Source organism: Saccostrea cucullata, unplaced genomic scaffold (assembly GCF_032062105.1).
Source record: "Saccostrea cucullata isolate Sc308-1 unplaced genomic scaffold, CSIRO_AGI_Scuc_v1 ctg426, whole genome shotgun sequence".
Classification (NCBI taxonomy): Eukaryota; Metazoa; Mollusca; class Bivalvia; order Ostreida; family Ostreidae; genus Saccostrea; species Saccostrea cuccullata.
Window position 1 is genome coordinate 397260 of NW_026930434.1, and position 25357 is coordinate 422616.

Consider the following 25357-nt stretch of genomic DNA (forward strand, 5'->3'; position numbering starts at 1 on the left):
ATTGATTATGATGAAAAAGAGTGTTTGTCACATTGTCACATTGTTTATTGGAAAATATTTAATTCCAATAAAACAAACAGATAACCTTTTATCCTGGATGGTATACAGTAAGGTTATATGATATATAATAATATATCTTGATAAAGTAAAGACACTATATTCTGGTTATGATAATAATGTATCATGATTATCCTTAAATCTGCAGTTTTGACAATTAGATGCAGATTTTAGGAAAGGGAGATGGTTAATTAGGCCTAAATAATGAATTTTTTAAACTTAAAAAGACAATTGATTAAATCTAAACTCACTTCTAATTAATATTGCATCTTTGATTCTGGAGTACTATTGCAATCCCAATAATGATCAAAAGAATACTATAAAGAGTACATGTAATATATACAGCATATTCAAATTACTCCTTGTTAATAGGTACATGTACACTAAAGAGTTATATCACAGATAAATCACAGTTCTGAACTAATTTTTTCACATATTAACATAAAATCGATCTGTTTACTAACTCTTCTAACTTTGACTATAACTTTGCCTTGGTTTTGGGATTCTCTGGATCATCTGTTTCCCAATCATAGGCCGGTAAATTTTTATGATCTACAAGAAAATTAAGAAAGAGAAAATTAGGTATGAGAGAGCCTAAATATGGACATATTGGTATTAACTAAAATCTAAATTTCTTTGGGCTTCTGTGCCAGTCAACAAGAGGCTTAAAGCCCTCGATGCTCACCCTTTACATGGAAATGAACATGAACAAAAACTTAAAAGATAAGTGAAACATCCTATTGACATCTCAAATTTTGTTTAATTTCAACAAATTTATTTTACAGTTTTTTTAAGGCTTGATGTCAACTTCACAAATTGTAGCCTTTGTATTAATTTTACATGTACATGCATAATACTAAGTATTAATTTCTGGGTAGCACTTCACTGCCTTTTGTCTTATCCTATTTTCTGAGGTCAGGCTTCAAACAAATTTGAGCCTTAATTACACAGGGAAACTTGCAATACAGGTATATACATGGATAAGATTTTCAAGTCATAATCCAAAATCAAAACAATTTTGGAATATGTTAACTAGTGCATCCTGTAAAAATGTGATTTTGAAAAATGAAATTTTGATGAATTGAACTAGAAGACCGATCAAGTGCTTGCTTCGTTTTCTACCTGGTATCTGCCATGTAGTTCCATACAAACTAGCAGCACCATCTACTTTGAGAGTTTCTCCTGATATAAAAGCAGCTGCCGGTGAGAGAAGGAAGCAAACAGCTGCTGATATCTACAGAGCAATTACAATGCAGATTAAAAATGGCTCGTAAAATTGAGAGGGAATTTTTTAAATGAGATAATTCATCACAAAAATTTTCCTCATATATTTTTAAAAGCTGTTGTTGAAACTTGCCTCAGCAGTGGTGCCTAAACGTTTCGCTGGAATATGTGGAATGGCATGGTTAAATATATCTTTGTCTCCATAATTTGCAGCTGCTGTTTCCGAGTATATGGAGCTACCCTGTAAATGTTTAAAAAACATCAGACATATACATGACCTATTTTACATGGATTTGATGAATTTCATGTAATTTAATTTTCCATTTTATCATGAAAGTAAGATATCTGTTGAAATTTACCTACAGGAGCTACAGCATTGACCCTGACCCCTGAAGCTGCCCATTCCAAGGACAAAGATTTTGTGAGATTGTCCACTGCTGACCGTGCTGCCCCTGTGTGACTGACAAATAAATTTGGTAAAAATATACATGTATAAAAGTAACATTCCCTCTCATTGGAATACTGTTCTTTTAATTTAGGGCATAACTATACTTAGATTGACTTACAATTCATTTTCATATATTTTGTTGTTTGAAAACACATGAAAAATATGAGGATTTATTTGTTAGGATTTTCCTTTACTGTATGAGTCTTGCTTTGAAAATCTTGAATTAAGACTATATGAAGACATCTGCATATAAATTTGAAAATAGGTATTGTGTTTCAAACAAAAAGACTTTAAAAGATTTCAACTGTGCATTTCTTTGAAACCCCTTGTATATCCTTTTAGTGGAGTGCGGCCTCACATTTGCTCCTTTATACATATTTATATATAAAGAAAAGTACATCAATAAACTTATTTTTTCTCTTACCTACCTCATTCCAGGGAAACCCTTCCACATATCAGCAATGATATTGATGATTACACCACCATGTTCGCCCATCCACTGGTTATATACTGAAAGGTAATATATCTAGAAAATGGGTTACAGTATACATGTACATGTAAAACTGCAAATCTGCATCTGAATAATTCAATCGACACAATGATTCTCTAGACACAACTTTCACTCAAGCATGAGTATATGGATAACCTCAGAATACCTTCTCTGCAGCATAGAAATGTTCCTGTAAGGTTTGTCTCTATGACAGCATTCCAGCCCTTTAGACTAAAAGAAGAGGCGGGTCCGGGAAACTGTCCCCCTCCATTGTTTACAAGGAAGTCAATCTTACCAAACTTTGACAATGTCTCTGATATCATTTTCTGAACCTGAAATGATATTTCATCACTTATATAGACATGTAAATGCAATAAGGGAAGCTTCAAGCAGTTTCATTGTTCATACTTGTCATATTCTTATGGAGAGAGGAAAAAATGTTTGGGTAAATTTAATTAATCATGCAATATTATCATGTTTACATTGAAATAGTGTAGAATATCATTGACATAGTTTTCCTAAATACACTGTATTCCAAATAAAAAAAACTAAACTATTAAATAATTATTTGTTAGAAATATTATTTGCCAAGTTTACGAAACAATCAGAAAATTTTGCAAAATACTTAAATGATAGCCAGGCCATCTTTAGAAGAATTGTATGTGTACCTCTCCTGACAGGATATAGACAGGTCCAGCACAATACCCCGATAAAGTATATAGCTTGATAAAGCTATATAGCTTTATCAAGGTATTTAACCCCTTAACGGCCAAGTGCGCCTTTTGACGCATTTTCAGCATTATGGTGTTTTTACTGCTGGCGTTTTGTAAATAATTGGGATACAACAAAACAGTTGATATTTTCTGAAACTAGAGGAGAAACACAACAATTTTTCTATTATCAGTTTTTCTCTGCGATGTTAAGAAATTATTGTAAACTTGAATTGAACATTGAATATAATTGCGGGAAGTTAGTAAAATTACACATAAATGAGTGATTTTGCGCTATCTTCTGTAGGCTGTATCTCACTTACAGCATACGATAAAAAAAATGAATGCCATATCATAAAAGCGTGGAATTTTCCCTACATTTTCTCTATTGGACATTGAAAGGTACGAGCATCCGTTACAGAAATATTTGCTGTTGAATATTGGAACTTTTTCGAGTAAAACAAAAAAAAAAGCACTATGACGTCATTTAACGTTTTACGTGTACACAATGAAATCGTTCATAAGCTCGGTGTAAAATAAATCGATTCTTTTAATATATGAAACAGATTTATTTTTGAAAGGAATTATTATAAAGAAGAGTTAATATACGAAACATTTTCATCCATAAACATGTAATAAAGGGAATTTTCATTAGCTTTAGAATATAAGTGATAGTTCTTGACCCAACGCCCCGTTTTCGCGCACCCACTGTTTCAGAAATCCCTGTCGAATTTTGTGTCATTCCTACATGTAGTAGGAATAAACAGTGGGACGGACAACTTCGGAACGGACATTTTTCCGAACTTGCGCACCCTTTTCCTTTAAAGCTATCATCTTAGGGTTTTTTTAAATGGTGGGGTTTTTATAATCAAATTGATTTATGAAAAAAAAATTCAACATTTTCTGCTAGTTTTTGAGCCAACGCCCCGTTTTCGCGCACCCACTGTTTCAGAAATCCCTGTCGAATTTTGTGTCATTCCTACATGTAGTAGGAATTATAATTAATCTAGTAATTAGGTATTGTCGCTACCATTTTCTTACCTTGCAGATTTGTCATTAAAAGTTTTAAAAAATATACAAGCTTATAAATCTTTTTTCGAGTCCTTAGGCTAGTATTTTAAATGTACTTTGAAGAAAAAGCTGTCATAACGACAAAACATATTAGGAGTTAAAATTTCGACGAAAGAGATATTTTTGCTAACGCACAAACTGCATTTAACTGACGCGATTATTTTTCTTACCCTTATCTTTATCTAATATAAAATGAATGTATAGGAACATGAAAATAAAATAATGAACATACACTGTGATATTTAATTTTTTAAAATCGGGAAACTTAATTTCGTTTGAATTATTTCCCTTTCTGTTACCATGGTTGTTATATATACACAGGGAGAGACATAGCACGGAACAGTCATTCTACAAAAACAAGCATGGACAATTAATATTTTTTTTTCATGTCACTTACAGATTTGCCGTTATAATATCTTAACTATCAATTTTAAGATCAAATTCAGCTCTAAGATATATAACATACACGCATGTTTTTTTTTTTTTTAAATATTTACCGATATATATGTAGTTAAAGTTTAGATATGAACATCATAAAGGCCTAATGTTGAAAACGTATTTCACTGCAAATCTTAATGTCGCTTCATTTATTTACAAATTTCAAGACGGGATTCTCAGCCGTAAAAGCGTTCCTAACAGATTGCGATGAATGTTAAATAATTTTTTTATCTTGAATAAAAAAAATAAAATCAAACCTATTCTCGAAAAAGAAATGCATGGATCTTCTTTCATAAGTAATCATATCGCTAAAAATCAATTAACTTCAGTACTGAGTTTGCTCTAAATTTCACGGCCAGATTATTTGCAGGTTTAATTTCAAAAAGAACTGAAATTTACCAAAAAACCTTATATCATTAATACAAGTTGCGAGTCAGCTATTTATTTTTAAGACAACGCCTTTTTAGATATAACAGATTAAATTGGAGAAAAAACTTTTACTTCCGAAATGGTAATTCAGGAAGGATTCTGCATGACAGATATATTTTTTTTTTCATTCCTTGGGGAGCAAAATTCTTCATACTTCTGTTTTATATCCTAAAACAAGCTTTGATTTTAACTATTGCAGAGAATTTTAACTTATATTATAAAAGTTGGAGAATTAACTTCCGTAACCTTAACTTCGTTACGATATTTTTACCGAAATTTTAACTTCATTTTGCATAATGTGAGACTTTATAAATCATACATTTGTGTCTATACTACGGAACAATGGAATATTAAAATTGTTTTTAAAAAGTAATCAATGCAATAGTTGTGGACAATTTTTTTTCCCCAAGTTCAATGATATATCTTTAAGAAAATTATAATTATGTTTTTGCTTTTTGAAAAAGTCATTTCTTTCATGATTTATATAATGAATATATAATGAATAATGAATTCGTCCATTTATCGTAGAATGGCTGGGAATTACATGTAAGGTCGGGTAGGGAAGTGGGACATTAAATGGAAGTATATGCACTGGCGTCGGAAGCAAATTGAAAGTGGAAGGGGGCAAAGTAAAGGAGAAACAAAATTTTCAAGTTTCCAAAAACTTGAAAAGCGAAAAAAATGTCCTTCGTCCATCACGAAAATCCTATTTTGGGGTGGGGTGGGGGGGGGGGGGTGTTTATATCGAACTTCTCTCAGTGCAATTTCTGTCTAAACCTACGCTCCAATGTTCATTGTCTATATTATGGCTATGTTTGCAAAAAAGAGGCCCTAGCCCCCCACCCCCCGGTTCCGACGCCTATGATATGTAAATTTGTGTAGCAATTCAGATTCCGTTTTTCCTATTGCGACTTTGAATAAAAAATGGAAGAAAAATCGTGTTTTATCAGACACAGACAGAGATGCTGTCACTGAATTCCAAGAAACTTGTTTGTCTGTGTAAACCATAATGAGAAGGAACCCCCTCCCCCCTCCAATAACCATTCTTTTTACAACGCAGGTTCATATCTACATGCATTATGAATATATTTATACAAGTGCCAAGTCAAAGAAAAGTCTAATATATGTAACCTATGAATTATTATATATACGCGTTCATTGTGAATGCCTAAGTACATCGATAATCAACACTCAAGCCACGGTCCAGAGTCCGCCTGTAGCCTCCAGATTGGAAGAGGATTTTAGGCGTGATTAGAAAGACACCAAGTTTGCTCTAGAAAATCTTAACATTTTGTTCCCAGTGCATGTATTTTACCTTAGGTCCCTGAAAAAAAGTTAGGTGATTTTGCTTTGCATAAGCCTACACTGATATTACCACCTAAAAATATTGAAGATCTATAACAATGAAACGAAATCAAAAAATGAAAAACTCAAACTTTAATCTATGTTGCGCTGTCGCCCTATGCGGGCTCATCAGTAGATTAAGCAATTGAACAGATAGATATACATGTACCTGCAAAGATAACATGATCAAGATTGTGACTCAAACTGGACTTAAAGTGATGCACTCAGTTTTTCTTAAGAAGGTTGCACACGAGAATACTCATTTTAGGGTTTCTTTAGTAAGGACATCTTCAAAGCTGCTCCATTTGCCACCTCCATTTTTGTTTACATTTCATGCCTATGATTCATTTCCTTTTTTACTCATCGGTACCCCCCCCCTTCCACACAGACACATATTGCTTCACGTCTCTTAGTAAATATAGAGATAAAGGAATACTCTGGGTAATGAATTTAAAGGGGATCAAATAGTTACTTGCCCTGGTTGGAATATTTATTGTAAATGCTACATGACACAGCTAGTTGGTGTTCATTTTGCATTTGCATTTATAATTGATTTGGGAAGGGGATCTTAGGTGATGATAAACCATGTAATGGAAGACATGTGCAGTACTTGGTAAAACCTTCATAGGGAAAAGTAGAATGGATTTAATTTAAATTTAAATTCATGCATGCATAAAAGTGAGACCAGTAAAAAGTTCCAAAGTCATGTAAACCGTATTAATACTGTAAGTCGTTTTATTTTAATCCCGATGTAAAAATTTTACATTTTGCTTTATGCATACGCTACCGATTTCAACTACATACTCCCAGGTACATATAACTATACTGATCAATCAGATTAGAATCAGCTGTAAGTTTTTGCTTGGCTACGTTTAATACTAGCCCAGGTACTACGTTGTTCGTCGTAAACGTAGACATACAGCTCATCAGTCTTCACGAAAACTTTTCAAGCGAACTGGCCAGTCGGACCAGTGAACTTTCAAAATTTACTAGCCCACCAAAATTTTTACTGGCCCCTTTCTTAAAAAATAAAATAAATACATTTTCATAACTGTAAATTTATACATGTTTACGTACTTCAACTTTTGTAATGCCGCCATTTTTCACCCTTTGACGGGTTTCGGTAAGTTGTTGTTAAACTTTGCACATTTTACGTACTAGTGTTCCGGTTGTTACGTAATACATCCATGTTATAATAGGGTTATACGATTCAACAACACGTTTTTTCTTTTTATTTTACATATCAATGAAATTACGCAAGTAAGTCAGTTGAAATAAATTTTGACTGTATATGATTTTTATAATCAAAAAGCCCATCGGACTTCTTGAATTTTGATTTTCACTGACCCGACATCAAAATTCACTGGCCTCGGTCTTCGGACCAGTGAGTTTTCGTGAAGACTGCTCAGCTGGGGGTATGTTTACAGATAAAACAAAAAAATTACATCAGCGAAGTAAAGTGAAAACTGAAAAAAATATCCATATCCATGAAAAATGAAAATTTGAAAACTATTTTTAAATCTGGTGATGTTTAAACTTAATTACAGTGGAGATATATCTTATAACCCCACCCCACCCCCTTCACCCTTATACAAAGAGTTGAAATTAAGAGCAATTAAAAATTTGACATTGGTATTAATATTATAATTAATTCAATTCTAATTCAGGTTTGTAATTAAAAAAAAGTAATGGCATAATGTCATTTTTATTGAATAAAAGGTGTTAATGTAAAATGTAGGCTGGAATCGAGAGTTAGTGTGCATAGTTCTTTGTCATACTCTCCCCATGGCCGTCATATAAAACTTAATGATATATACTGATGATATTGTATGTTCGAGTACATAACAGGGTATTGTGAATTCTTATATGCAGATCACTGGAACTAGGCAGGTAATTTTATTCATTGATAAGACTCTGCTGAAAGTAAATAAATATAAAATACCCATGATTTGTTAGGAAGCCCCCTTCTCCAAATTGCTATTTTTGTAACCATGGCTACACACACTGTTCCTTGAAATAAAAATACTAAAATGAAAAAAATGTGCATCTTTGTATGCTCCACATGTGTATCAAATTTTATTGAAGTCAGTAAAAAACTGTAGGAGGGAGAGCGATTCAAAAATTGCTCACGACAATCAGACAGTTGTAAAGCCGAAGTCGAACGCATGAGGTACTGACATTGTGTAATTGTATAAACTCTTTCTATTAAATAAAATTGACCAGTAAAACTAAAAACTAATTGAATGCATGCTTTGTTTTAATAGTAACACCAAATCCTCTGGTTTGGAAACATTATTTGTAAAATTGTTTGTATTTCAGGGACGAATAAAAGGAGAAAAGCACATATTTTGGCAATTATGGGTCTCAATCGTTGCCATGGCAACCGTGACGTCAAATTACTTTGCAGAATCAAATAGTTTAGGATCTTACCTTTCAGAAAATATATAGGTTGCTCTATGTAAAAGTGACTAGAAAATGTCTAAAATTCTATTTGAACTTTTTTAGGCAATTATGCAAAAAAATTGCAAAATCTCTGGCCGTTAAAGGGTTAAAATACCTTGATCAAGGTATTTTATGTAATGAAAATTCTTTAAAAATTAAATACTGAAAGTCGAGTTCTGAGTTTTTGTCAGTGTGTCTACTCGTGCATGAAAAACACTCGGTATCAAAAAGAAAGCATGAAATAACGTCTCCTCACACGACATGTTTTTCTACTGATTTTATTGTGTTTGACTACTTTGCATGCATGGGTGAATTTACTGACAACAACTCAAAACTCGACTTTCAATAATTAATTTTCAAAGAATTTTTTTAAATTTTCATTTCATAAAATACCTTGATCAAGGTATTTTAAATACCTTGATAAAGCTATATAGCTTTATCAAGCTATATACCTTTATCGGGGTATTGTGCTGGACCTGATAGACTAAAAATTACTGAAATCAATTCAACCTTTCTGAACTAAAATATTTTTCTTTTTGTTTCTGAATTTCCCACTGAGTCAATGTTAAGTTAAAATTTTCTGAAAAAAAAGATTTTACCACCACCTATTGGCCGGTACATTATTTTTAAATCCTGAGTCGGGAGTGGGCAAGCATGTAAAATAAAGATTAGAGATGATTGTCATTTTTGGTTAGTCTTATTAAAGTCCTAGCACACAGCTGTATATAGTGTATATACTATGCAAATACTCATGATTTAAATTTTAGATTTGTATATATAAAGGAAATTCTGGGTCTATCTGACTAAATTTACCTGATCTTCTTTCCGAATGTTGCATTGGATATCACTTATTTCTGCTGAACTGTCACGAGGGATCTGTTTCTTAATGGCATCAGAAGCAGAAGCAAGTCTTTGTGCATTCCGGGACGCGATCATTACTTTGCATCCTGTATCATGCATGTCAAAACTTTGAACATCCAATAAAACATAATTTAATAAAAATGCAAACTGTAACTGAACTTTAAAATACACAGACCTAAATATAAGAGTTCTTGAGTTATAGCCAATCCGATGCCAGTGCTGCCTCCTGTCACAATGGCCACTTTTCCTTTAAACAAGCCTGGCCTGAAAACACTTGAAACTTTCCCAACGGAGCTCGCCATTTTGAAGTCATGTGACATACAAAACGCTCATCGATCCCGACTGAGTACTACTAAACAGAGAACCCTAGAGAACTCTAGAAAACCTTAGAGAACCCTAGTGATTTTTAACTATTTACTGTCTGTAAATAATTTATTTATATTTTAAATAACTAATATGTCATACCAGAACAAAATTAAATTTAAAAATACATATTCTGACAAGTTTTTTTTGCTTTTTTTCAAAGAGTATTATAATCTTTTAAGTACAGGTCCATGTAAGAATCAGGCAGCCTATATATAAAAGGTGATACATGAGGATTTCAGAAATTAATGATTTTTCACTCACAGATTTTTCTTGGGGTATAAGCCATGTATGCGGAAAGAAAAATAATTTGGGTCATTGTTACTATGGAAACCTGGACAAAGAAATTTCCTTAGCAACAGGCCAATTTTTCTTTATAGATTGACGAAATTTCACCCATTTTGAAGGCTTTGTACAAAAAATTTTAAAAAGTAATTCTTTTCTTCCTTAGTGTCACAAGAAAGATAAACTCTTGAAGTGCTCTGACAACGTAATAAAAAGAAATTACATTCTCTAATATATTTACCACAGATACCGCTACAGATACATGTTTCCCGTTTTTTGCTGATTCAGCATTTTGCTTGATTTTAGTAGAAATCAAGTCGATATTATTCGTTGCACCGTCTTAGTACAAATGTTTCATCTATTTCCTGTAAAACTACAGGAAAGGCTTTCTTAGAATTTAAAAGAAAAAGTTTTGCAAATTTGAATTTACCACCTGTTGCTAGGCAACAAAAATGGATGGTTTGATAAATTAAAATTGGTGAAAGTCTAAAGCATTGGTAGAAAAATCATATAAATTGTAATCACTAAGTACCAAAATCAATTTTTAGAATAATCATAAAATATAAAATATTCTTTATTGTGTACATATGATTATTTTACAATAAGCTATCTCCATGGCAACAGTAAATTTTCCTTAGCAATGAAGCATTGAAAGTTATTTTTAGAACATATTCATTAAAGTTTTCTACATATTTATCTGATTCTTATATATTTGAATTGCTATTCCCCAGGTTCGGCATTGTCAAACCAGGTTTTTAAAAGAATTTTTATCTCCATGGCAACAGTAAATTTTCCTTAGCAACGAAGCAATGAAAGTTATTTTTAGAACATTCATTTAAGTTTTCAACATATTATCTGATTCTTACATTTGAATTGCTATTCCCCAGGTTCGGCATTGTCAAACCAGGTTTTTAAAAGAATTTATATCTCCATGAAAACAGTAAATTTTCCTTAGCAACGAAGCAATGCAAGTTATTTTAAGAACATATTCATTTAAGTTTTCAACATATTATCTTATTCTTATATTTGAATCGCTATTGCCCAGGTTCGGCAGTGTCAAACCAGGTTTTTAAAAGAATTTTTATCTCCATGGCAACAGTAAATTTTCCTTAGCAACGAAGCAATGAAAGTTATTTTTAGAACATATTCATTTAAGTTTTTAACATATTATCTGATTTTTACATTTGAATTGCTATTGCCCAGGTTCAGCATTGTCAAACCAGGTTTTTAAAAGAATTTTTAAGTTATTTTTTCCCAAGCAAAAGAATTACAAACATAGCAACGAATACATCTGATAAAGAATTAGGATGAAGCAACTTCTCAACAAGAATCTTTAAGAATGTTAACTATAAGACAAAAACATTTCACCAATTTTAATTTATTTAACCATCCATTTTTGTTGCCTAGCAACAGGTGGTAAATTTCAAATTTGCAAAACTTTTTATTTTAAATTCTAAGAAAGCCTTTCTTGTAGTTTTACAGGAAATAGATGAAACATTTGAACTAAGATGGTGAAACGAAAAATATGGACTTGATTTTTGCTAAAATCAAGCAAAATGCTGAATCACCAAAAAACGGGAAACATGTATCTTTAGCTGTATCTATAGTAAATATATTGGAGAATGTAATTTCTTTTTATTACGTTGTCAGAGGACTTCAAGAGTTTATCTTTCTTGTGACACTAAGGAAGAAAAGAATTACTTTTTAAATTTTTTTGTACAAAGCCTTCAAAATGGGTGAAATTTCGTCAATCTATAAAGAAAAATTGGCCTGTTGCTAAGGAAATTTCTTTGTCCAGGTCACCATAGTAACAATGAACCAAATTATTTTTCTTTCCGCATGCATGGCTTATACTCCGAGAAAAATCTGTGAGTGAAAAATCATTAATTTCTGACAACCTCGTGCATCACCTCCTGCCTGATTCTTACGTGGACCTGTACTTAAGACTTCATCATAGCCTTGTGATAAACTTGTAAGAAATTAATTAATATGTTTTAGATCAGAGTAAATGATTAAGAATTCTATATATTATTAAAATCAAATAATAAATAATGTGAAAAATAATCGTAAAATTACTTAATAAATATTATTTCGATAATGTACAATGTTTTTGAAATTCAATCGGAATCGGGATGTCAGAAAATATTTCACCCTCTAGTTTGTTACGTTTCTCTGGTGAAAACTTCCATAAAATAATTTTTAAATTGATTTTATGTATAAAATATGTTTTATTTAATAAAAATCAACCAAATTATGCATAAAATATATCAAAATTCACCATATAAACCTCAAGTTCTCTAGGGTTCTCTAGAGTTCTCTAGGGTTCTCTGTTTAGTAGGACCGATCCCGACCGAATTAAAACGGGCACTGACAACTGAGAATTGTATCTCTCCAGAATAGTCCAGTCCTCTGAATCTTTTGCATCGATTTTTCACTCGTTAATTTACTCTGAATTTAGGTCAAGATATAGTTAGTGAAAGTTTCCAACATATTTCTCAAATTTAGGAAATTTTAACACAGGCAGGAACCTATATACTAACTATATAGGTCCCTGGCACAGGAGTCGGCAATTTTAATTTGTCAATACATAGCAAAGCTCACTGGTAGGATTTATGCCTGTTTACCATTTATTTTCTATGTATTGAAAAAATTGCCGTCTCCTGTGAAACCAGTAGCTTGTAAAATACATTAAGTTGTATAAGGACCACAGACACTTATTTCTGTAATATTTTTTACTCAGTGCAACAATATGGAGAAGTGGCATAAATAGATGTGGATACTACAGTACTTAAAAATTCTGAAGAACTCTGGGAATATTGGAAATCACAAAATTATACCAAAATCTCGCTGCTTTTCAACTTCATATACAACCATTCTAATAAAGATAAATTAGAGTTCAGGCTATTTGACATCATCTGACAGTTTTTTTTTTTCAATAAAAATGGAACTGGTTCTTGCCTTGTCATTGGCCATTTGCAAAATTACTTTATTCAAAAAATATATGTACGCACAAGTACTCTGAAGTTGATATTAAAAAGATGCTTGAGTTTCTGATTGACAATATCTACGTGGATTTTTCAGACCAGGTCTTTCATATTTAGTTATTTTACTAGAAAAAAATCATCCATATGGTAATCCGTAACAACAAAAGCTTTATGATAAATGTGGTGTATGGCACACCAAATTCACAAATTGAGCTAAACATAGTTTTACAGTCGATAAACCAGGTTTATCTATGGCACGCCAAATTCACAAAAATGAGCTAAGCCTAGTTTCACAATTGATAAACTAGGTTTATCGACTGTAAACTATAGTTTACAAATCGTATACAATAGTTAATAACTCGTTAACTATAGTTTTCATCTGTAAAACTATATTTAACGGTTGTTAACTATAGTTTACAAATGCTAATCTAAGTTTATCTGTCTGTAATAAAACGTTAACAATAGCTTTTGTTGATAAACTTAGATTCACGTCTGTAAACTATAATTTACGATCGTTAACTATAGTTAAGAATTGTAAATCATAGTTTACAAATCGTGAAACTGTATTTATCAGATAATCTATGTTTTGCGATCGCAAATGATTGTTTCATTGTTAAGTACAGTGTATGGCTGTGAAACATAGATTATCGCGTTAATTATGGTTTACAGATGTAAAATATAGATTAAAGTTGATAAGTATAGTTTACAGTCCGTAAACTATAGTTTACAACTGATAAACTTAGTTTATCGACTGTGAAACTATGATTAGCTCATTTTTGTGAATTTGGCATGCTAAACATAGTTTCACAATTGATAAACTAGGTTTATCGACTGTAAACTATACTTTACAATTCGTTAACTATACTTTTCATCTGTAAAACTATATTTAACGGTTGTTAACTATAGTTTACAAATGCTAATCTAAGTTTATCTGTCTGTAACAAAACGTTAACAATAGATTTGTTGATAAACATAGATTCACTTCTGTAAACTATACTTTACGCTCGTTAACCATAGTTTACAAATCGTGAAACTGTATTTATCAGATAATCTATGTTTTGCAATCGCAAATGATAGTTTTCGGTGTTAAGTATAGTTTACAGTTGTGAAACATAGATTATCGCGTTAACTATGGTTTACAGATGTAAAATATAGATTAACGTCGTTAACTATAGTTTACAGTCCGTAAACTATAGTTTACAACCGAAAAACCTAGTTTATCGATTGTGAAACTATGATTAGCTCATTTTTGTGAATTTGGCCTGCCATATATAGTTCACGGTTTGTAAACTATATTTTAAAGTCGATAAACCTAGTTTATCAACTGTGAAACTATGTTTAGCTCATTTTTGTGAATTTGGTTGCCTGGTAGTGGTGACTTAAAATTTAACTTTTCAATCGCCAACTTCCCTAACTTATGCAGCGATATGCCCTTATCAACTGCATACGGGGTTTATATATTTCAGTTGATTCGATACTCATTAGCATATCTAAATAATTTTGAAGAATTTCAAAATGAGGTAAATTATTGACAAACAAGTTGATGAAACAAAAATAACAACAGTCTCGTTTTTAGTCATCATTTCGTAAGTTCTATGGTCGATCCAATGACCTTGTCAGCAAATATAATTTATCATTGAGTCATATGCTGACTGTCATTTTCCATACGAATTGTCAAGTCATTATTTACACACTGCATTTTCGGGTGTGACAGGTAGGCAGGGGATGCTTATTTTAAGCATTTTTTTCAAAGTTAAGGAGAATTTCTTTTAAAGTTTAGGAGACAATTCTTTTAAAGTTGAGGAATGAGCAGATATTTCTTTAAAAGTTGAGACATTTCTTTTAAAGTTGAGGAATGAAGAGACATTTCCACGTTAAAAAAGAAAAAAAAGATCATTGCTTAAAAATATTGATTACTTAACATAGTTTGTAAAGTTTTGATTAATGATAATGAAAACAAATATAAATACAATATGTTAGTGTAACAAACTTACATTCATTTAAATATATAAAAAAGAGCTGTCACGATCGAAGAAAAAATAATAATCTAGAGTAGAGTAGTCAATTCCTCTTAATTTTTTTTTTATCAGAATGGATTTATATTTTTGTTTAACCATTATATCTAAAAACGTTTTGTGTACATAATATGGATAAAATGTGATGCTAACCACAGATTCAACTGTACAGCACTTTTTAATTTTGATTCCGTTTGGCATGTTTGCTTCGGTCTCGAAAGGAGACTAAGAAATCAATTGTTTAAAAATCAGTACAATTTTTAGCAGAGTTATAATTTAGATCCAATTCATATGTTGTTTTGTTTGTTTTTGTGAAAACCATGTTAATGACATCATATTCACACTTTCACAGGTAGATAATATTTCCAATGAACGCAGCGCTGTAAACAAATTTCCTCTGTTTGGTCTTGACTAATGATTACATCAATTCGTTTATTATAGACATCGAATTGCCTCCCAAAATCTATATATTGCCCACCTATGTACAGAATGTTACTAATCAATATTGCATTGTTTGAGATTTAAAAGACCATCCATCGATGAACTTTTTCAAGTTCTATTATACAATATACGGTGTATCCTTCGTAGGACTTACTGTTCACAAGTAAAACAACCAATCAACTGGCTGATTGCATTTGCTACAATGGGATGTAAAAATGTAATTAATTACTGTTTATTATCACTCAACTAAAAGAGGAATACAAGTAAGTCTCACATTAAATGATAACTCTTTTGTTATCGATTTCTTTTGGCTTTGACCCTTGGATTCTGAAGTTATTACTGGGATAACAATGTTAACTTTATAAGGAAACAGAAGACATTTTGTGGAGGACTATATAGAATGTTGTTCCTTCCCTGTGATCTGATAGCTGTCACAGTTGTGTCATGTTGTAAATTTTGAATTTACCGGGTGGCAGTAAATACAAAATTTACAACATGACTGTAAATTCAAAATATATGTGAAGTTAGATTTCTGGGTACTAATTTGATTAAATAGATAATTTCTGACACCCCTCGTCATTGATTTTAGACTCTGCTAATTGACGTAATTCGGTATGATTTGGATTCTCGTTACTTATTGATGCCGTTTATTGCAGCATAATTTCAGCTCATCGCAGACTTCTGTAAAAGACTTAGTTATCTACACAGCATGGGGACGTGCATTTCATCAAAATTATGGCCAAAAAATACGCTGCATTTCTACAAACACTGCTTTTTCGTAAGTATTTGAGCTTCTATTGCGCTGGAGGTTTGTTGGAATTATCTAATTGCAATTATTAATTGTATTAATCGTACATATTTTTTTCAGTTATATAAACTCATTGATGTTTTATTCTTCAGTTATTTCTAATAATATCTTTAAAGTTAACGTAATATACCATTTAAAGAAAACAGTTGGATAAAACGAATAGCTTTAATGTATTATGTTGGCAATTCTTTGAGAAGTTGAATGAAACATCTTCTTTATCCTGCAGAACTGCATTTTTTCCGCAGTAATTTGTGATAATTTTAGAGACATTGTCAATCATGTGTCCTTTAAAGGTCCTTATATTGATTGCAAAAATGTGGTAAAAAGTATACCAATCCACAAAACGAAAAAATGAGATCAAGATATTAATAGCAATATATATTTTGTGTCTGTACATTGAATGTAATTTGCAATTTCGTGCAACAGATGTACATGTTCATCTAGTGTATTAGACAACCAACGAAGCACCCTTGATATTTTCTCACTACATGCTGGATTCAGATCAATGTCTATTATCTTGTTCTGATGTTTGCCAGTTCTCTCCAGTGGACATGGAGTGCCCTCTACATTGGTCAAACATCCCAATAAGTCATGTTTTAATTCTCCTTAATAGGAAATTCATCTGCTTCCGGGAGGCGATAAGGACGCAAGGAACAGATTGATTAAAAATGTGGAGGGACACTAGAAAATCTTCCATATCAAAATCCAATTAGATCCTATAAGGCTTATAAAAACAGAAACTTTTTGACTTATTCGTTTGACCTTTTCGTTTACTATGTATTTTTTACGAAAGAGGCAATCAAAAACACCTTCTAACATTATATCGAACTTTGATTAGCTATAGGAACTTCACGCACGAATAGCACCTTTTATACAATTGCAGTAATCAAAACCTTTTTCCAGAAAACACAAAATTCATTTATTCTTTAGAGTTTCGCCTTGAAAAATCCAAATCATCGTCTTAAATACCAAATACGGGTACAATTTTTAACAATCTTCTGTTTTCCGCTCCATTATTTGCAAGAAACATTTTTTTTGACGTCAAGGAGACTAATTTAATTTCACGTGTCATAATTATTTAACAATTGATTAGGGCGAGAGAATGCAGCATGTTATGCATAATTGATGACATGGGTTTGGAGGGACTCCTATAAAGCGACTAATTTGGTGCAGAATCGTCCTTGCATTAGAACTGCAGAACGTAGTCTAACCCAGAAAAACAGTATACTCAAGAGGATTTATAGATAATCATTATAATGCGATTTGTTTTTAAATTGTATGTAGAAACTCCTACACTCTTTAAATTCTTCAGATTTCCTACACATTTTTTTTTTCAAAATGTAGGTGGTTATATTTATCAAGAATGTTTTGGAAGAAATTATTACTTACATGTAAATTGAATTCAGGTCGACTTAGAAACGGCTGAAGAAAGTTTGTGATGAACATATTTCAATAGTTTTTGCAAATGATTGATATAAATATTGTCTGTATATAAAATGAAGATCTCAATCATTGTTGCACAAATGCATCAGATGACCTCTAAATACACATCTAAATGAAAAAAATATTTTGTACATTTAAAGGTCCTTTAGACCGCTGTCCGAGGACTGTTCTCCAGTTCATACTTGTATTCTACTGTATGATTTACCTCCAGTCACTAATTAATTTAGCTACAACTGTTAAAACCTATATGCTACAATATTTCTTTTATTTTTCAGTTGTAGTCATTTTTGACTTGAGTACACAACAGGACGAGGAGTGCGATGGCTGTAAGTATGCACAATAGATTATATATATATATATATATATATATATATATATATATATATATATATATATATATATATATATATATATATATATATATATATATATATATATATATATATATATATATATATATATATATATATATATATATATATATATATATATATATATATATATATATATATATATATATATGTTTATTAATGCATTAAAAATCAGTTTTAAAACGTAAAATGTTCATTGCACTTGTACATATAGTAATTAGGGTTTCCTACGACTCTAAATGACCGTAATCCCCTGCAGCAGTGTTTATACAGTAATTACCGTGACCAAGCACCGGTTACCTACCTGGCTAAATATACCTTCGGCTGTCTTCTACCCTTATTTTTGTTTTGCTCTAATTATTTGTTTTCATTGAACATCGTTAAAGGTCTATTATGTTTAAAATAAATTAGATAATATTGTCAATTCTCAATATATATATATATATATATATATATATATATATATATATATATATATATATATATATATATATATATATATATATATATAAAACCTTCAGACGTTCAGGCGAACAACTGCAAGCTGCTTGCCAAAGGTCTAAATTTGAAGCCCTTCACTGAGATATTGTGACGTCTCTATTTGAGTTAAAAATTCTTGGCTGGAATGGAGCATAAGACCAATTTGTCAGTTTTGCTGCAATGACTCTTGAAATTCCATCAAAATAGCTTAACACACATGTGGAACTAAATATACTTCTTGATGTACGATTCCAGAGTGGGTTTTTTTTTGCTGTTTCTATAGATAGTATGATACTCAAATTCTTTGTGGAAGCAGGTCTCTCGCAATGTTGGCTAAATTGACTTAACTGTCTATCTAGATTTACAGATTTACTAAGAAAAATGACTGAGAATGAAAGGAATTGTATTCATATGAAGCAGAATTTATTCAAAACCTTATATGTGAGAAAAAGAAACACTTGCTGTGGCCTTCAACTCGACATTTTAAATATATCGATGACGTATCGTCAATTGACAATGGTTATTTCCATTCTTATGTCGATACGATATATCCCGGTGAGCTTGAGATCAAGATACCACAGAGTCTGACACATCTGTTTCATATCTGGACATTTTACTTAAAAAATACTTTAATGCTAATCTAACAACTAAGCTCTATGATAAACGTGTTGACTAACTTTTCAATCGTTAACTTCCTTTACTTATGCAGCAAAAATATTTTTTCATCACCTGCATACGGGGTTTACATCTCTCAGTTGATTCGATATGCAAAAGCATGCTTTACGTTTCTACAATTTCTAAAAGGAGGTAAATTACTGACAAACAAACAAAAAGAATATCAATATCATCATTTCGTAAGTTGTATGGTCAATGTAATGACGTTGTCAGCTATCATTAAGTGAAATGCTAACCGACGTTTTTCATACTAATTTTTAAGCCACTATTAACACACTGAATTGACGACGGATTTTCCCGTTATTCTCCGATCATGACAAAGAACACACGAAGGGTGTGATCAGTGACAGGGGATGCTCACTCCCCCATGACATCTGATCCTACTTCTGATGTTTTGGAGGTCTGTGTTTGCTCTGCTCCTATTTTGTATTGTTTAATGGACTTTTGAGCTTGGAATACTTTTCGTTTTCTCCATATATTTCATTCCAACCTCCTTTTGCCTGTATTTTGCCATTAGAAGTTTCAAACGCACAGCTCGTTATTTCAAGCTCCCGTTGACCAGAAGTAAGATCGAGCTACAATGAAGCGCATTGAAGTGATAAAATTTTCCGTTTGGATGAAACGTTCTGAGTCATGGTTTGAACGTCAATTATAACATAATGACACGCCCATATTTTTAGAAATGAGAAAGAAATATTCGTCGTTATGTTTTAGGACACCCCACTCTTCGCGACAAGCAACATGAGTTACACTGAAATGGAGCTTTAAAAAGATAAGAAGGGAGAGTTAGAGACTCCCTGCTTCCGTAAATCACAAATTGCAACAAATATTTGCATATTTCTGAATTTATCATGTCTGTTAAAGTTACCAGAACACATGTTTCGGTCGAACACATGTTTACTCAGTGTTTATTTAGACTGTCAATTTGATTGGCTATTATATTTATGGAAAACATGTTCTACAGGTATTCGAATAAACAAATTGACCGTTTTATTTATTTGTAAAGAAATGGGCGTGTCATCCTTTGACAAACAACGTTCTAAGGATAGCTCAAAACGTTCCATTCGAACGGAAAATTTTACCACTTCAATGCGCTTCATTGTATATCAATATTAACCGAACGTTATAACATGTACAGTTACGCTATTTTTTGTAATACATGTACATATATCAATTGGCAGCTTCGCAAGCGTATTTGGACGTCACCAGGATCTTTCATAAATTTCATTTAACAAAATATCAATTCATGATAGGAAAAACAGCATTTTGTTAAGTTAAATTTAAAAGTTTCTTTAAAAACATTATAAATTTGCTATAACAAATAATCATTTTGATATACAAAATCAAGGATATTACGTAACAAAATAGTAATTTTGATATTAGAAATGAACAATTCGTTATTTCTTATTACTTGTTTGTTGTAACAATTTATTAATTTTGAATAACAGTTTAATAATGTTATAACAAATTGTTAATTTGTTATTGTTTTTCAAAGTGATAAATTGTTATAACAAATTGTAATCTGTTAAATAAAAATCAGTAATTTGATGTTGCAAAAGGATAATTTATTAAAACAAATTAATAAAAGACATAGCTGCTGCCCTGATACGCTTTCGTAGTCAACTGTTTTCACTTTCAGATTACAAAAAACCAATGTACTGCTATGAGTGCCAAGATTCTTCAAATGACCCTAACAACTGCTCTGACCCATTCAATGCCACTCTGCTAGCAAAAAATGTCTCCATTTGTGAGGGTCACTGTGTAAAGTGGGTCAGGAATTCAAGCCCAGGTGAGATTGCTTCCTTTAAGTTAAAATACATTCAGATGCTAATGTCTTTAAGAAGGAAGCCCCATGAAGAAAGGGCTATACATTCTAAATTGAGAAACACTGGCTGAAGCGAAACTCACATGTTCAGGTTGCAAAAATGGGCTGTAGACTTATATGGTCATAAGTTCTTATGTTTACAGTTTGAAAAATATGTTTAAGCAGAGTTAAGTGTTTTCTTTGATAACTATACAAGAAAAAAATATTCCACACAATTATTGAAGTCTTTTTTTTAAAATCCTAAGTAGAGTAAGTAAAACATTTTTGGTCTATATTCCGCTTTCTATTCAACCTACTATTCCTATTAGATATCAACTTCCACTAACATTTACACTTGCTTTAATTGATAGCCATTTAATAAATATATATGTGTAACGATCTATATTTTAGGTGTGATGACCTACACACGCACCTGCTCTACCAACTTAAGAATCAAGTTGATGATTAACATTGTCTGCATGGAAGAGTCGAGGCCTCGCTCCGGAGAAATATGCTTCTGTAAGGACTCGAGATGTAATGTTTCTTCTGGAACACAGTTTTCAATACTGGTTTTACTGTGTGGAATATTGCTAATCAAGGAGTGGACCTGAAGAAAAGACACCATGGAATCAAGCAATGATGGCCAAAATCACAGAACTGCAATGGTGTGATTTCAATAGTTCTTTGGAGATGTTTTATCGTACAATCAAAAAAACTATATATACCCCACTTTGCACCTTATCTACAATATGATGTCTGCATGCCAACATACCAAAACTGTGCAAAAAGAACGCACATACAAGTGATGGACATTTAACGAATTCTCAATATTTTGTGAGTACTGCACATTGGATTTTAAAATGGATTTGTGTTGAAACATTGCTGCAATCGTGTATTTGAAAGTGAGAAATAGACTTTAAGCAAGGAGTTTGTGGTATTTATGATTTTTTTTAATATCACGTGACATTATTTCCCATGCAGTGTCGTGCTTCCGAGGATATATGCAAATATTATATTACACAAATGTACATGATATTTGTCTCTTTTTTGCACCTGTAGTGTTCACTTGGGATTGAGAAGAATTCCAAATGTCTCATCCTAAGTCATGCAGCAGTTTAAAAAGAACTGTAAATAGATTAAAAACGCATTCTGATACGAGTTAAAATCTCTCATCTGATCTTGATAATTCTGTAATCATGTTCAACTCGAAAATTATTGCATAAAATTGTCTTTGGATATACAATCATTCGTTAACTTTAACTTAACTTTTTATTGGAAATTCAATGTATTAACAGCTTAAGTACATGTTGTACATGTATTTACATCTTTAAACAAAGTAACGATTTTTTTTTTTTTTGAAAAAAAAAATCCTCAAGGTTGGTTCATGTAAATTGAAGTTGGAGAAGGTAAGAAAGTGTTCGAAGAAAGAGTATACAGACATGGGTGGAGGACGGGATGTAAGTTACTGCAGACCAATTAGTACATGTGTACGATACCATTAATACACTTCAAATTATTTGATCTATTACAATCTATAAACATTATTTATTAATTCATAGCAAGCAATATGTTATTGTAAAATGTTTTAGAATAACATTTTCTGTCTCACAGAATTCTTTAGTTTCTGTTGAATAAAATTTTGAATTCTAATTTTTCTACTGGCACTGCAGAAACCTGACTAGCCCTATTTATAATATACAAATCTATGAATGAAAAAAAAATCACAACCTGAATTTGTAATAAAAGAAAAAATCTGATTTAACAGAAATTTTTTTAATGTAGAAATGTAATTATCCATTAAAACCCAATTTAAACTCAGCAAAAGATTTAAAAAGAAAAATATTTCTCTATTAAAAGAAGCAGAGAATATAAAAGAATTTTTTAAAAAAGTAAAATAGATGTTTTTCCAAAGACAGAAGTGGCTTAGGTTCATCATCTTTTCAATCGTAAGGAGTACGGATGTGTTATAAGCAGCAAAAATCACACAAAAATAATGCCAGAAATGTCTATCTAGTTGACCCTGTGATTTTCTATCTGACCTTAAATGTCATTTTATTAAAAATCATCCTTTAGACTGGCTTTGATATTCAGCATGTGTAATGCTTATTAATATCGATGACAGTTTGTCAATTAACTATCGTTAAATCCATTCAGATGTCAACTCAATATATCACAGTGAACATGAAAAAGAAACTGGTTCACCACAGAGTCGGTCACGTCTGTTTCAGATTTAGATGATTTACGGATTAGAGACAATAAAGGCCCAACTGACAACTAAATTGTATGTCAAACAAGATGACCAGCTTTTCCATCTTCCTTTCCTTATTTATTTATTTTCCCCAGCCTTATCGATACCAAAGAGCATGCTACTGGTATTATACTTTAAACTAAGGCAAGTTACTGACAAATTAGTTGATATTAAAGGGATTTCAATTAACTTCGTTTAAAGTCAGCATTTGTAGATTCTGTGGCTGCAATGATAATCTTGTTAACAAATACAACCTATCACTGAGTCTTTTTTTGACTTTCATATCAATTGTGAGCCCTTTCTTCTTTACGAAAAGTTCCGTCTACATGATCAATACTAGGGCACTCCTCAAGAGATTTTTTACATCGATCTCTATTCTTTATCTTTTCCTTTTTCAAAAATGTATTAATCTAACAGAATTTGTAGATCTAGGCTGATTTTTCAAACCCTTTTACTTTTGACCTATTGTTTGATCTATTTCAAAGGTGAAAAGTTGGTTTCGATAGTTATAGAATCGTATCATATATCCTTCTTTTACAAAATTGTGTTACTAGTTTGTCCTTTCCTCCTAGAACTTGGTCTTGACATATCACACTCTTCTTAAAGATTCGATTTTGTTCTTCACCTCTTTATCTATGTCCTATACTGTTACTTAAAGACTGAGGGAACTTACAGAAAATTTGAAATAACAAAATTTCCAGTATTATACTGAGTATACAGACAGCTGCTTTTTTCAATAAAAATTTAACTCGATAATTTACATACCTTTTCATTGCTCATTTGCAATACTACTAGTATTTTGTTTACAAACATTCTAAATTGTACACAAGTTCTGTGAATTTGATATTAATAGGTTATTGTGTATCTGATTGACAATATATATGTAATATTTCGAGATAAAATCTTATAAATATGTGCCGGAATTCCAATAACTACTAATTGTAAGTACCCGGCTGTTAATATGCTAGATCTTTTTGTTTTCATATGAAGCATAATATACCCCGGTATTCAAAACTTGAACATGAAAAGAAATGTGTTGGTTTCCAGTTCGATTTTACATACATTTATATCGACAGCGTTTTTTCATTAACGACGTTCGATCCTCATATTTGAAGTCTTAAACTTTTTTTTGTCAAGTATATTTTTACTTTCTACACACATAGCTTAATTAAAAATCAAATCAAACTAGTGCTAATTGTAACGGGAACCGTTACAGATGTTCCCCAAACGCACCCAAACTCCCTTTCGGTGCCATATTTCCTGTAAGCTTCATTAAATAAGACAAACTCTGTGCATTTTTGACTTTAACAACGTTTTCCCAGAAGGATACCAATTATATTCAATTTTTAGCATTGCACCCAAGCGCATGTGAATGCATGTGCGTTATGACCATATCATCTTGTCTACACTATTTATATATTTTAATATACTATATATTAAAGCATTCAGTCCAAAAGTAATAAAAATCACTCATTCAGGAGTATTTTTAAATATACTCGTTTCAAATGCACGCACGTGCGTGCACGTGCATGATGATCATACCTTCTTGTAGGAGTCCCTTACATCTATCTATCTTCTAAATCCCATCCTGTTTGGTTGAAAAACAAGGGGGTTACAGCCATTTAAAGTTTCAGCCAATCAGATTGCAGCACACGTGCATGCGCGTAATTTCATGATTTTTTTTTATATCATTTTGTATAATATCCTAATGCATGACTATATTTTAAATTTCAAAGAATTTCGTCAAAAAACAAAGGAGAAGTAGCCATTTAAAGTTTCAGCCAATCAGATTGCAGCACACGTGCATGCGCGTGATTTCATGATTTTTTTCTTTACCATTTTGTAGGATATCCTAAAGCATGACTATATTTTAAATTTCAAAGAATTTCGTCAAAAAACAAAGGAGATATTGCCATTTAAAGTTTC

The 25357-nt window shown here is 31.6% G+C and overlaps 2 protein-coding genes across 2 annotated transcripts; one reads left to right on the plus strand and one right to left on the minus strand.

Annotated features, from left to right (window-relative positions):
* Positions 1-8: 8 nt before the first annotated feature.
* Positions 9-9821, minus strand: LOC134228576 (peroxisomal trans-2-enoyl-CoA reductase-like). The gene is made up of 8 exons (XM_062710241.1): positions 9690-9821; positions 9467-9600; positions 2386-2551; positions 2158-2239; positions 1645-1741; positions 1415-1522; positions 1180-1291; positions 9-609 (listed from the first exon to the last, which is right to left on the minus strand). Exons 1-8 carry the CDS (start codon positions 9814-9816, stop codon positions 536-538), a joined length of 900 nt encoding a protein of 299 aa, XP_062566225.1. The 5' UTR covers positions 9817-9821; the 3' UTR covers positions 9-535.
* Positions 9822-16121: 6300 nt separating this feature from the next.
* On the plus strand, positions 16122-22465 carry LOC134228557 (uncharacterized). Its single transcript, XM_062710209.1, has 4 exons — positions 16122-16380; positions 18129-18179; positions 21019-21168; positions 21595-22465. Exons 1-4 carry the CDS (start codon positions 16338-16340, stop codon positions 21792-21794), a joined length of 444 nt encoding a protein of 147 aa, XP_062566193.1. The 5' UTR covers positions 16122-16337; the 3' UTR covers positions 21795-22465.
* Positions 22466-25357: the final 2892 nt, after the last annotated feature.

Coding starts and splice junctions, on each gene's coding strand:
- LOC134228576 (XM_062710241.1), bottom strand. CDS start 9,816: ATGGCGAGCTCCGTTGGGAAAGTTTCAAGTGTTTTCAGGCCAGGCTTG. Junction 2,552..9,466: donor ACATTCGGAAAGAAGATCAG/GTAAATTTAGTC, acceptor ATATCATTTCAG/GTTCAGAAAATGATATCAGA. Junction 2,240..2,385: donor ATTTCTATGCTGCAGAGAAG/GTATTCTGAGGT, acceptor ATTACCTTTCAG/TATATAACCAGTGGATGGGC.
- LOC134228557 (XM_062710209.1), top strand. CDS start 16,338: ATGGCCAAAAAATACGCTGCATTTCTACAAACACTGCTTTTTC. Junction 18,180..21,018: donor GGACGAGGAGTGCGATGGCT/GTAAGTATGCAC, acceptor TTTCACTTTCAG/ATTACAAAAAACCAATGTAC. Junction 21,169..21,594: donor GGTCAGGAATTCAAGCCCAG/GTGAGATTGCTT, acceptor TCTATATTTTAG/GTGTGATGACCTACACACGC.